The 12,833-nt window shown below is 39.7% G+C and overlaps 1 protein-coding gene across 1 annotated transcript in view; it reads right to left on the bottom strand.

The window, feature by feature from the left end:
- The window catches only part of bahcc1b (BAH domain and coiled-coil containing 1b), a 227,074-nt gene that overhangs the window by 60,211 nt on the left and 154,030 nt on the right, over positions 1-12,833 (bottom strand). The window contains 2 exon segments of the mRNA XM_051918733.1: positions 1-898; positions 2,585-2,710. Of these exon segments, the coding sequence (XP_051774693.1) occupies positions 1-898; positions 2,585-2,710 (1,024 nt within the window).

The following is a 12,833-nucleotide window of genomic DNA, read 5'->3' as shown; positions in this document are numbered from 1 at the left end:
CCCCGGCAATCCATGCTGCCAAGCTGGAAGGGCCCACAGTGTTTGTCCCCCGAGTGTCCAACAGAAGGCACAAAGGTGGGCCCAATGACTTTTAGCTCTCTCCCGGGGGTGGGCCCCTTGTCTTGAGTGCAAGGGGTGGGCAGTGGAGGTGGGCAGTAGAATTCAGGGTGATGGTGGTGGTGACTGGAGTGCAACTGAAGGCAGGGGAAGGTCCCAGCAGCACCAGCTCCTGCCCCTGAGCTTAAGGTCAAGGGAGGAGGAACGCTGTAGGAGACTGAATGATGGAGCATTTGACGGCTTTCAAGGCAGTCCTGTGGCAGCCCTGTTCCCCCTTACCTCACTGCTACTGCTGCTAACCGATTTCTTTTGTACAGCGGACCAATGGCGTTTCCCAGCTGTCTGCTCTGAATACCTCCACCACAGCTGGACAGCGGCACCTTGCCACCACCAGAATCACCATTGACCATCTTAGCACCCATCAAACAGGCACTGAGTTGTTTTCCCCGGCCAAGGGGGTCCTCCTTACAATTCCCAGTCTCAATACTTAAACTGGCTTTCTGACGTTCCAGTGCTCGACTGCCATCTTCTTCCAGTGTTGTCTGTTGTGTCTGATGATGATGATGGTGGTGGTGGTGGTGATGGTGGTGTCTGTCTTTAGCCTCTTGCTTGCTGGTACGCTCCTTTTCCTTGGAGCCCATAACTAATCCCCGATCACTACCTTCCTTCAAACTTTTATGCAGTGCACCACCACCTCCTCCTCCTCCTCCTCCTCCAGAATCCCTTTCCCGGCTGCAAGAGCCTAATGGGTGACCTGGTGCTGTTCTGGAGATGGTAGGAAAACCAGGGTTAGCAGACAGGAGAGCTGGTTGGGAAGGCAGGCTTCTCAGATAGAAGTTATCTACAGGGAAGAAACAAAAACAAGTAATTGTCACTGAAGAACCAAATGCAAACCAAACAGTATTTCTTTATTTTTCACTTTTGACCAGTCTTTCAAAATTTTTCCTACAAAGCAAAGAAGTGCTATAATGAAAATTTCCATCCCAAAAAATGCTTGTAGAAGGTCAGGAACAAGTATGGCCAGTAAATTCAGAATCGTGTTAGCTGGATAACTGGACGATATATTATCAGAAACCCAAAGTCCAATCAAATAATATACCCCACATGGCTTCATGCATTGTTTTGAATTATTATAGCTTTGTGTACCATGAAGTCTGAAGTATATTTCCACAACAAATGTTTTTCATAATGACTTCCAAACGCAACATCATCTTATGCCTATACCATAAAATGGCCTTCTCAAACTTGCTTAATCCAAATTAGAGTCACAGGGGCTAAAACCCAGCAGCATCAGGTGCAATACGGGAACCTGGATGCCATTCCATTGCAGGGCCCACACATGCAGACATGGGGAGAATGCGTTTTACCAACTTCTGTAATGAGAGTTGAATTGTAGCTTAACACACAGGCAAATACAACATGCTACAAGCACGTAAAAGGAGCATTAATAACAAATACAAGACAAATAATGCTGCCCTACTAAAAAGGGTTTAGCAGTTTCCTTTGGCAAAATATTTATTTGCTGCAGGTGATTTGTTGAATCAATTAAGATGGCTAATAAAATGCTATGTTCTATTGTAAAATCTGTGGAATACAGATGACGGGACATTCTGCTATAATACACTAGAATTGCCACATCTGAAGAACAGTGTACTGTACATTTTAGGAAAATATCCTTCCAAAACAATAAAGTAAATACTTGAAGCTACGCAGAGATGAAGAGCATACCCTACTCTCTGAGATTAATTGGACTGGGCCCTTCAAGTTCAGAAAGACCATGACATGATAGGTAACCTGACTCATATACTGGAGCTGTGAGGCAGCAATGCGAATGAAAAATATAATTTTAATATAGCCCCTATCTATAATGCATGGGGTCTCAAGGCACTTTATAATTACAGGGATATCATACAAGGCTTATATACATACTGCTTAAGTCTAAAACAACTGATGCACAGGCTGGTTAAATGACTTGCTCATCGTCGCACAGTTACTGTAAGTTAAAGGCAGGAAATGAACCAGTGACCTTGTGCTTTAAAGTCTACAACATTAGCCACAAAGCCACACCAACCAACCACCATGTAAACTGCTATATAAAATACAGTCTGATACTGATTAATAGGACCATTATTTCAGTATACTCTATATATGCAGGTCTGTGCATGTGAATTACATTTTTAAAGTACCTTTCTTTTCCAAACTCCATCCACTACACAGCTGGACTGCTAGCAAGTTAACTGATTTTTCAGTCCCACAATGAGTCAGTGGAAGGCACTGAACCAGCAAATTTGGCATCTTATTGTAATTGCTCGAGAAGCTCACCTAAAATACTAGGCCCTGCAGCATAACACACATACAGTGCATTCACACATTCTGATGACTGGAATAAATAGTCCAATTGATCTCTGACTTGAGTCATTTAAGGAGGCTTATAACTGATAGTTTCAGTTATTCAACACATTAACTTGTAGGCAAAAAATACCACAAAATGGTGCAAACATGTAAGTGCTGTGCTTAAGTTTGTTACCTTTCTGTGTCTCGTAGAAGCGGTGCTGCCCATACAAAACACTGCTGTTGCTATGATGGTCCAAGTGGCTCATGGGAAGGAACGTGGAGGGCAGACTCCCTGAAAACCGAGGATACCCTGCCGCTGCTGGAGAAAAAAAATAAAGAGAAAGATGTTTTAGGAATAGTCACTTTGACTGCTCCAGTGCACCAGCTGTATTCACAAACCTATCTGCCGACACATGGCTTCCTGTGCTTTGGACAGACTGAAAAGGCCAAGTGCTCATTTTGGCAAGGCTACTGGTAATGCACCTTAAGATTTGAGATGCTGATCCCACTATTCAATACATGGTTTGCAAAAGGAGGCCATGCTGGGCTTTGGGGGCATTTATAGAACTATAAGGACAATCAGAGACTACAAATGGAAAAAAAAAAGATTCTTGAGGGGCTAGGGACTGTTCACATTTATATAGCCAGTTGAGAAGACAGAACATTTGTGACAATGGGCTGAGAAAATAGTTTAGAAATTAAGACAAGCATTTGAGAAAAAAAGCTGGTTTTAACACTGATTGTTTGTATTAGCTTCCTGTTTTCTAAAGCAGCACAAATAACAAAAGAACACAAAATGCAACAGTGTAGAAGAGGCCTTTATCTCACCTGCCCAATTAATTTTATCAGTGCTTTTATTATTCTGTAGACAGTCAACTCTTACACATTTTAGTGTCATTTTTAAGGAGTGCTATGAAAGATACCAAAATATAAATATACAGAAAATAAATTTCAAGACTTTTACTTTTGAAAAAAAAAATGCTTGCTAAACAAGTGGAGTGCTCTTCCTCAGAAGTGACCAAACACAAATATTGCACAGTTCCTATATATACCAACTGTGCAAAGGACTAAAAGAGTGCACTTGTTTTAGTAGGAAATTTAATGAAAACAAAAAAGGGGCAAATGGCAATGCCGAAGTATTCCACCCCTGTGAAAAATGAAGAAAATCAAAACACGTCATTTTGTCCCTGGATTAAAGAGTAAAATGCTCCTTACATGGAAACTAACTATGAATAGATAGATAGATAGATAGATAGATAGATAGATAGATAGATAGATAGATAGATAGATAGATAGATAGATAGATAGATAGATAGATAGATAGATAGATAGATAGATAGATAGAAAATTGTCACCAGGGGGTAATTTCACTTTTTACACAACCTCTATAAATAAATATGGAATACGTTCAGGAAAAAAAACACTAACTATCAAATAAAGGAATATTTGTGTTGCGTAATCCATGTTAGTTGTTCAGTCATTTGCTCGTGTATGCATTTTTGATAAAATGTTATTAAATAGACACTTTGGAAAAATCAGTGCATATCATAAATACAAAACACATTGAGGATCAGCCTCTGCCCCTCATTAATTGTTCAAGAGGCTCAATCCCATATGAATTGTGTTTCTTGTTTATGATGTGCACTGATTTTTCTAAAAGCATCAATTAATAATACTTTAGCAAAAAGTGCACGTTTTGCATGTTGTGAGCAAACAACCGAAAAACTGATGTTATGGATTATGCAACATAAGTAATGTGTTGATTTTTTTTTTCCCCCATTGACATTTTTCGTATTGTTTGCTGTTGTACAGCATCTGTGACCATTGGCATGTATTATCATAAACCTATTTTTTAATCTGCATTCTCTATGAACACATGAAATTTTTCTCGGTAATCAGTACAAAACACATGGGGTAAGTAAGATATTTAAAAAACAAAATCTTTGGGTGGAGTATTCCATTAAATTTGTTAATGGGGACGGGAGAAGGGAGTCACAAGTAACCAAAATGGTATCAAAGACAAGTCAAAATGTGTTGAAAAGCTACTTATTTAAAAGTTATGTCCTAGAGTCTAAATCGTATTAACTCTTACGTAGGCTTCAACCAAAAATGTAAGAAATAACACAATAATATAACCAAAACAGTATAGGAACTGAAAACATGGCCTAAATTCTAAATCTGAGGGGTATGCCATCAAATTTGTAGGTTAGCTTCTATGCAGGATTACTTCGTTTTTTTAGTGGGGGGGGAGGGTGGGGGTACACTGCTGTTGATTAAGGTTACCCAGTTGTCAGTCTGAGAGTTCATTCAGATTATTAAAAACAACAAAATCACTGCTAAAGCCAGAGCTAGAAGATCTCAGTTGTTTCTCAATTCTATGTAAGTTACACAGTGCAGAAATCTATTTTGGGGTGTAAATGTTGGCAGGTTTTTAAGTTAAAAGTAGAACTGAATGTATGATTGGGCATCTGTCAGAACATAGTGCAACAGAGTCCTTTAATACATTCTTGCACATCATGGTGCTGGACAGTGGTGATGCATTGCTTGTTTGTTGGACCACAAATAAGAACTTCAGTGTACTGCGCACACATGACAATACCACTGCTGCTACTACTTCTGAATGCTTGTGATTCCTCTGTTATACCTGCTTGTACCAGTAACACACTTTTGATATATAAAAATTGTATTTATAAACATTAGAGATTGTGAGTGAACTGATGCAAAATAACTGTCACTGCATTTTACTCACTCAGCTTCTCTCTATTCACCTACATGTGATTCTAGGACTGCTCTGTAACCCATCCCTCTGAGAAGCACATACCACATTGGGTGACACAATAGTGAACTTTTGTTTCTTCCTTCTGTCCTGCTTGGACAGACCTTCCATTTACACTTGCCCCAGTGGTGCTGTCTGTGCCACCTCCTTAATCTCACATGCATTCAAAACTGGGCTCCTAATAGCTTTCATAATTTCACATTGCAGTATAAAAGCACAGGCTGCCTTAACACCACCAATCTAATATAATTGAAGAATAGCTTTCTGTTTGTACATTTCTGGTGACCAGCAGACATACATAAGATGGATGCTGTATTAGTTAGTACTTCGTTTATATAAAAAGTACAGGCCTACAGATTTTACCATACTTCTTTGTCAACAGGTAGCAGTAACCTAAAGACATGTCACTAGAGAGCAAGTGGGTCTGTCAAGTGGTGTCACTCGTCAAATTTAATGAATGACCAATGCCATCTTTCCGGCCTGTTTGCTCTCTAGTGTGATGGTGCACAATTCAGCAAAAGAGCTTCTTTAAAGGTGTGCAATAAAGGAGCTGTAGTTAGTCATTGTGGGCTTGTGAGGCTGCAGCTTTGACCTCAACGTGTGACTTGGTTTGCACCTGAGTAAGTTACTGAAAGTGTTCACACTGTACTTTGGGACAGTAGTCACTTTTAAAGGCATTATATAAAATAAATACAGCACAGATAATTATATCGATCCATCCATTTTCCAACCTGCTGAATCCGAACACAGGGTCACGGGGGTCTGCTGGAGCCAATCCCAGCCAACACAGGGCACAAGGCAGGAACCAATCCTGGGCAGGGTGCCAACCCACCGCAGGATAATTATATGTATAACACCATTTTCAAAATATACAGAAATATAGTGAAATATATATTTCAAAAGCAAACGGCAGTTTTTGCATAAGATATTACAATATCAAAATATTTATATTTTGTTACTTTTTCTAATTATGGTTTTTAATTTTGATGAGCCGTGACATTAGACCACTCATTTCATATCCTTTGGCTTTACTAAATACTAAACACTTAACACAATTGAGAATCTCTAGCACAATGTGCAAAATTTGCTCTTTCTTTATCTTGTTTTTTCTGCACAACTCTATTTGGGGTTACTAAAGATAATCTCTAATAAGTAATAAATCACACACAATCCCTACAAAATATAAATAGTACATTTAAGAAGCACCACCACTGATCAGTTCATTCCAAACACTACTGCTTTATTTCTGGAGTATAGTTAGCGAGATGACCTCCCATCACCCAATAAATAGTGGTTACTTTTAAAACAAGACCACCAACATGTGTGGCTTTACGAATTTGCAAGTATCACAAATAGGCATTTAGGGGAGCACAGATGTTCTTACTCAGGAGGACATCCAGTTTACACTACAGGCCCTACATATAGCACCCTCAGCCTCATATGGACTCTACCAACAGAGCAAATAAAACGATGTTGATTTCAAAGCGCGTCCTATAATATTTTTTTTTAAATACATGCTGCTGACATTCCTAACAGCAGCTGCAGTATTTCCTTTATAACAGTCTTTTAGATGACAGTCTTAACACAAGTGCAGCATTCTGACAGCCCCATCCAGAACCCCAATGCTTCTGATGTCCCAAGATGAGCACATAAAATGAGCAGGAAACATTTTTGACTACTTAACTACTGTATTGTAGTGTCTAAGTAGACACCGCATTACCTGCTCTCCAAAATCTTACCTACAGAAGCAAAGTGCTGATAATCTATTTGACCAACAACTTTTCAGGTACATCTTGTGTGCCATTATGCATAATAGTATACAGTATAATATGTGTCTGCTTCTCATATTAGGTCACATGTAATGGCACACAGTACCACAGTGCACTAAGGAAAAAAAAATACATGCAGCACTGCCTTGATGCTTAGACTTCATAACTAAGGGTGGTCTCTGTGCTCCCCTGGACCTTCCTTCACAACAGAGGGCAGTGTGTGAGTACTCACAAGACCATGTTTGATTGTCATAAAGCCAGAGTTTGTATTAGTAGATATGAAGGCTGTCTTAATGAGCTATTATGTTGACTCTGCTGTTTTGTGTATTTACACAATGATCTGCATTCAAACGGTGGTGAATTGTTATTGGATTTCTGCACTGATCAGGAAATGTCCATAACAAACGTATACATGGCATCAAGAGCACCTTGGGCAAAAGGTCACTGATAAACTTTGTTATGTTCGGATCTGAGGCTGTACATTCTCAGAGCTTAAGTTTCAAGCAATCACCATTTGGCAGTGAGTGGGCACAGATGGTTAGTGTGTTAGATGGAGACGCCTGAAATCTGAATGGGCAGTAAGGCTGTCTTTGGAGTAAGTGAATGATGCAGTGCCAGTACATGTAAGGAGTTCAGCTAGGTGATGCAGAACGATTTTCAGATGGCCTCAAACATTCACCCACAAAACAGACTAAGCTTCATAACATGAATGAAAACTGCAGAACTGTTCCACATTGGATTTCCTAATAACCCCCCAAAACAGTCAATGTTTGTTAACAAGTGTGTTGGGTTATAGTCTCAAGCTAAAAATATTATAAAACGAAGATGATGTTTTAGCATGACTGCAAAACTGTGAATGTGTATATCACTGGGCTTGTATGAATAACATATGCTTACATTAATTATTCGGTGTTTAAAATAATCAGTGGCTGATATTCAGGCACAATTCTATCATTTATGATGCTCCAATTGTAACATTCTATTAATAGATAAATTCTTAAGAGCTCTGATTGCAATTTATTTGAATTATAATGGGAATTGCTTTACATTAAAAATTATTTCCTGGTGATGCTCATGAACCAAGGAGCAATGTTCAAATAAAACTGATAAACTAAAAGTGGCACAAAAAATCAAAATCAAAAAATAAGTCCAGAAAGCACATTGGAGCTATGCCGAATGAAGTCCAGTTTCCCAACTCTCACAGTATCCCATTAGTTATCCTGCAGAACCCTAGCAGTCCCAGCCGCCAATGATAGCCCCAGAGACCTACCCTGCCTCTAACCACAAGCCAATTATTTAAATGGCAACAATTAGACAAAGGCTATATGGCAATCTAAAAGCATTCGGCATCTAATGATATGTAATAAGACTGGGCCAAGCGCTCTGAGAAGAAAATGGCAGCCAATTACCAGTGCTTAAGAGCAGCACCCTCTCTCAATCAAATGGGCCTGCAGGTTCCCATGTTTCTAGGTTAAAACGACTGCATTCCTGAGATATACCAACTGAAAAAATCCCTCAGGATTCTTAACACTTATAGCACAATTTCACTCAAGACTTGCTTTCACTCCACACTTTCCTTGAACGTCTGTAATGTCCATGCAGAGTCACTTTGCCCTCTGAACACAGCTGAGGTGCACCTTGACTGTTACAACTGTCCATGCCGTCTTCAGCTTCAATTACAGCAGCAAATATAACAACCAAAATCTTAAGGCGTTCACCCACTCAGTCAGGCTTAGGAAAAGAATAAATGCCACATCTGTTCTCACAAATAAAACTGGAATGTTGGTTAGGCACAAATCTGTCATTCATTTCGATAAGACAAAAATCTATTTCTATATTTAGGAAAAGAATTGACTGTTGTGTGCATATTTATTAATATGTGTTTGAGTGAATGCCTGTATAAACAAGTCTGTATTTTTGTGAGTACTTCTGTAACAACTTAGAGAAAAAGCCTGCTATTTTGCTTTAAAATGTCAATATGTAAGGTGTGATTTAGAACAGTAGCTGATAATTTGCATGACAAGTACTTGGAAAAAGTCATTCAAGGTAAAAAATACTTGTCGTGGTATTTTTTTTTTTGTATTTATTATTCCACTAGATAAACAGTGTGTGTGTTTCCATAAAAAAGTGCAAGTGCAGCCTCTTAACAATTTGGAAGCTTTCCTTTAGCTGCTTTGCATGAAATCTTATGGGTCCTCTTCCCCCAAGTTTCAGCCTGGAGACTTCAGCGTCATATCTATTGTGGAGATAGATACAACTCAAAACATCGGACAATGGTCATGGGGGATTTGGTTCTTCAAAAGGAAATAAATGTTGTTGGGGGGGGGGGGTGTTTGGAGTACAAATATGCTTCAGAGAATGAATGACAGGTAAATAATTGGTAGCATAATTTAAAAAGTAACTTAAAATGTAGCATTTAGGCTTAATTAAACACAAGTTTCGAGTGCAGACAACCTCAAAGTAATGTACAAAATGAAAACACTTCCAGTTCGTAACAAGTGGTTCCTTTTAAAATGTTTCTGCCTGGCACTCTGGACATGAACTGCACTAGCTGTTTGTATGGCCACCATAAATGCAGAGTAGAAGGACAGAACAATTTGCTGGACTGTAACATCCATATAATGTTTTATGCAAAAAAACAGTGTTGTTTACTGTATGTAAAATTTAAGCATGTGATGTTTCTTCATATATACATTAGGATAATTAGAATATATAACACATATAGTGGCCTTGAGGCTAAGACTAAGGATCTGCACTGGTATCTTAAAGTTTGCCGGTTCGAGTCCCCATTACTGCCAAAAAGAGATCCTACTCTGCTGGGCCCTTGAGCAAGGCCCTTAACCTGCAATTGTGCTGTACAATGGCTGACCCTGCGCTCTGACCCCAAGGGGTATGCAAAAAACTAACAAATTCCTAATACAAGAAATTGCATAAGGCGAAATAAAGAGCAAAAAAAAAATAGTAATATTCTTAAGGAATAGCAAGCCTGGAATTGTTCACTTTTTGTAATTTTACGTTCCCATACTGCTGCTCCATGGCCACTGCATTTGTATTCAGGCTGTGTTTCTGTGTGCAGGATCCTCATCCTTAGCATAAAAAAGCATGCAATTATCAGTTAACAATTTTCCAAATGGATTTAAATGTGAAGTCAACTGAGTTATCATTTTCAAATGCTCTGTATTATGTTAAAGCATCCAAGAGGATGCAAGCTGACCTTTATATTTACTTGGCTATCTTGTGGATTCAACACAACCGCAGCGAAGTATATTAATGAGAAAAGGAAAAAAAAAGATGAAGAGCTTCACTCTACAAAATATACAGAGTGCGCCTAGACGCTGTACATACTGTCTACATACAACACAGATTAAAGTGCATTTTCTGCAAGGTACAAGGAAGAGACCTGAAGCCACACACATGCACTTAAATATTCTGGGATTTACTCTTACACCCAGGCAACTTTGTGCAGCCTCAGGAACAACAAGCCATCAACAAATTTTCACATTTTGATGCAAATCAGAAAGGGTATTTTAAAGATAATAATTTTTATTTTCTGGATGCTCCACGTTGGACCCGAGGGAACTACTGATCAAAGATGCTGCCATATATGGACCATTAATGAATTACAATCCTAGAAGCATCACTAGCACCTTAACCATCCTGCAGTATATATTTACATGATTTTACCCAAAACAGACATTGTGTACTAGGAGAGGTGCTATATGTTCCTAAATAAATTCTGTACTATAATTTTAGTATTTTTGTTTATGGCAGTCATCAAGGTATTATATGAAACAAAGGCAAATCATTTTTGAAGGCAGATCTAGACATTATTAAGTCTCAATTATTATTCTGATATGAAATGTTGGTATTATTACAATAGCGCACCACAAGTGTCATTCAGTGGCGCACACACAGGAGGGGTAGCAGTAAATGGTAGAAGTCTTGCTGTTTCTGGGATTATCAAGGTTATGAGGGGTGGTCGGTAGTAAAGTAGAACACGGAGTTTCACAGAGGATATGAACTGAGGCCTGTAAATAGTGACTCCTGGACGAAATTCAGAAAAAGACTTAAGCCATAATTATAACCTAGCATATTATGAACAAAATGTGGCAGTGGTTTTCATAAATTATCCTTTAAAACAAAGAGATGGCCAAAAGGAAGAACAACTCTAATTCAACCCTGACAAACTATCTCTAGCTCTGGAGTACTGTATAAAGTTCATAATTTAGTATGGCAATTCATGTTTTCCTGCACAGTAAAACGTTTACACTGTAGCAAAGATGCAGTCCAAATATTTCATATAAGACGTATGGCATCTGAGTGGGAACCCTCAAAAAAGAGAAAGCAAATCTAGAAGCTTATACTTTGCTAATGAGGCTAATGGGATTGAAGGGTCATAAACAGTAAAGACCCCAACATGCTCTGAAAGATCCACAGAGAGACATGCAACATTAGTTTAGTGTCTAGAAGGTCATATCTTTTTTTAATTCTCTAAATGTTCTGCAATTTATTCTGCCCACACTGTTTTTTCCCTTTTGCTTCACTTTTGGGACATGATTACTTTCTCCAAACCACACTACATCTGTAAATCTCCTCATTTTAAAAGATTTAATCCTAATGATTAAGAGAGGATACAAAATGTAAGCAGCACCATAATGCTAATAAAACAAAGCTTTTGGAAAGCCAGTGTTCTAGTAGTCTGACTCAAAAATGAGGACAACGTTCCTCTCGGGAATGCCTTAGAATCAGGTGCTTTAATGTCAGTCCATATCAGCACTCCACCTAACATCCCCTACACTCCAGGGCCACATTGCTGGCTTCAGACTGCTGCCTCCTTGTCACCTGTAGACAAGATGAGACAAAAGAATACAATTCCAAACATATCTGGCAAGCGTTTTTCTCCTCCTCTTTTGACTCCAACTGGTGTGGATAAGGTGGAGCAGATCCCTTTATACTGGACTTGGGAGTACTTATGGTGCTACTTTACTGCTCAGGCAGAAACTTCGTAGAACAGAGGAGCCTCCTCCTCCTCTTCTCAGCTCCTTCTGGTAGCACCCACGGCACCAGTAGGACCAACCATTGGGGCTACAACTACATATGCAGCCCTGTAGTTGTGTGCACATGGGAGTCTCACCAGAGGGATGCTTTTACCCAGCATATTGGGGAAGCACATGGCCCTGGGAGAGAGTTTTTCTCTGTTCTTCGTCCACTAATGTGAACCATTCATTCTAAGTCTCCCAACTGGGTAAGAAGCCATCTATCTCAGCCATAATGCCTGCCAGTCCATGTCCTCTATCATTCCTGGTAGCATGGCACTAACGAACCATGGATGGAACACTAGCCCATTACAGGGGCTACATGCAAGGATACACACGGCCAAATTATTGTTCCTAATCAGCCTAACCTGCAAATCTTTGGGAATGTAAGAGGGAATCCATCCATCCATCCATTTTCCAACCCACTGAATCCGAACACAGGGTCACGGGGGTCTGCTGGAGCCAATCCCAGCCAACACAGGGCACAAGGCAGGAACCAATCCCGGGCAGGGTGCCAACCCACCGCAGGACACACACAAACACACCCACACACCAAGCACACACTAGGGCCAATTTAGAATCGCCAATCCACCTAACCTGCATGTCTTTGGACTGTGGGAGGAAACCGGAGCGCCCGGAGGAAACCCACGCAGACACGGGGAGAACATGCAAACTCCACGCAGGGAGGACAAGAGGAAATCCAGAGTACCTAAAAGAAAACGCATGTAAACAGGACAGCTTGCAAACTCCACGCGACAATGATAGGTTGTGGGGTGTTAATAAAAGACACTGGACCCATGAACCTGGAGAGCTAACCACAACACTTTCAAGATATTAAAAAAGAATGTGAAACACAGGGAT

Source organism: Erpetoichthys calabaricus, chromosome 14 (genome assembly GCF_900747795.2).
Source record: "Erpetoichthys calabaricus chromosome 14, fErpCal1.3, whole genome shotgun sequence".
NCBI classification, from domain to species: domain Eukaryota; kingdom Metazoa; phylum Chordata; class Cladistia; order Polypteriformes; family Polypteridae; genus Erpetoichthys; species Erpetoichthys calabaricus.
Note: the sequence above shows the minus strand (reverse complement) of the source record. Positions and strands in the feature narration are given on the sequence as shown.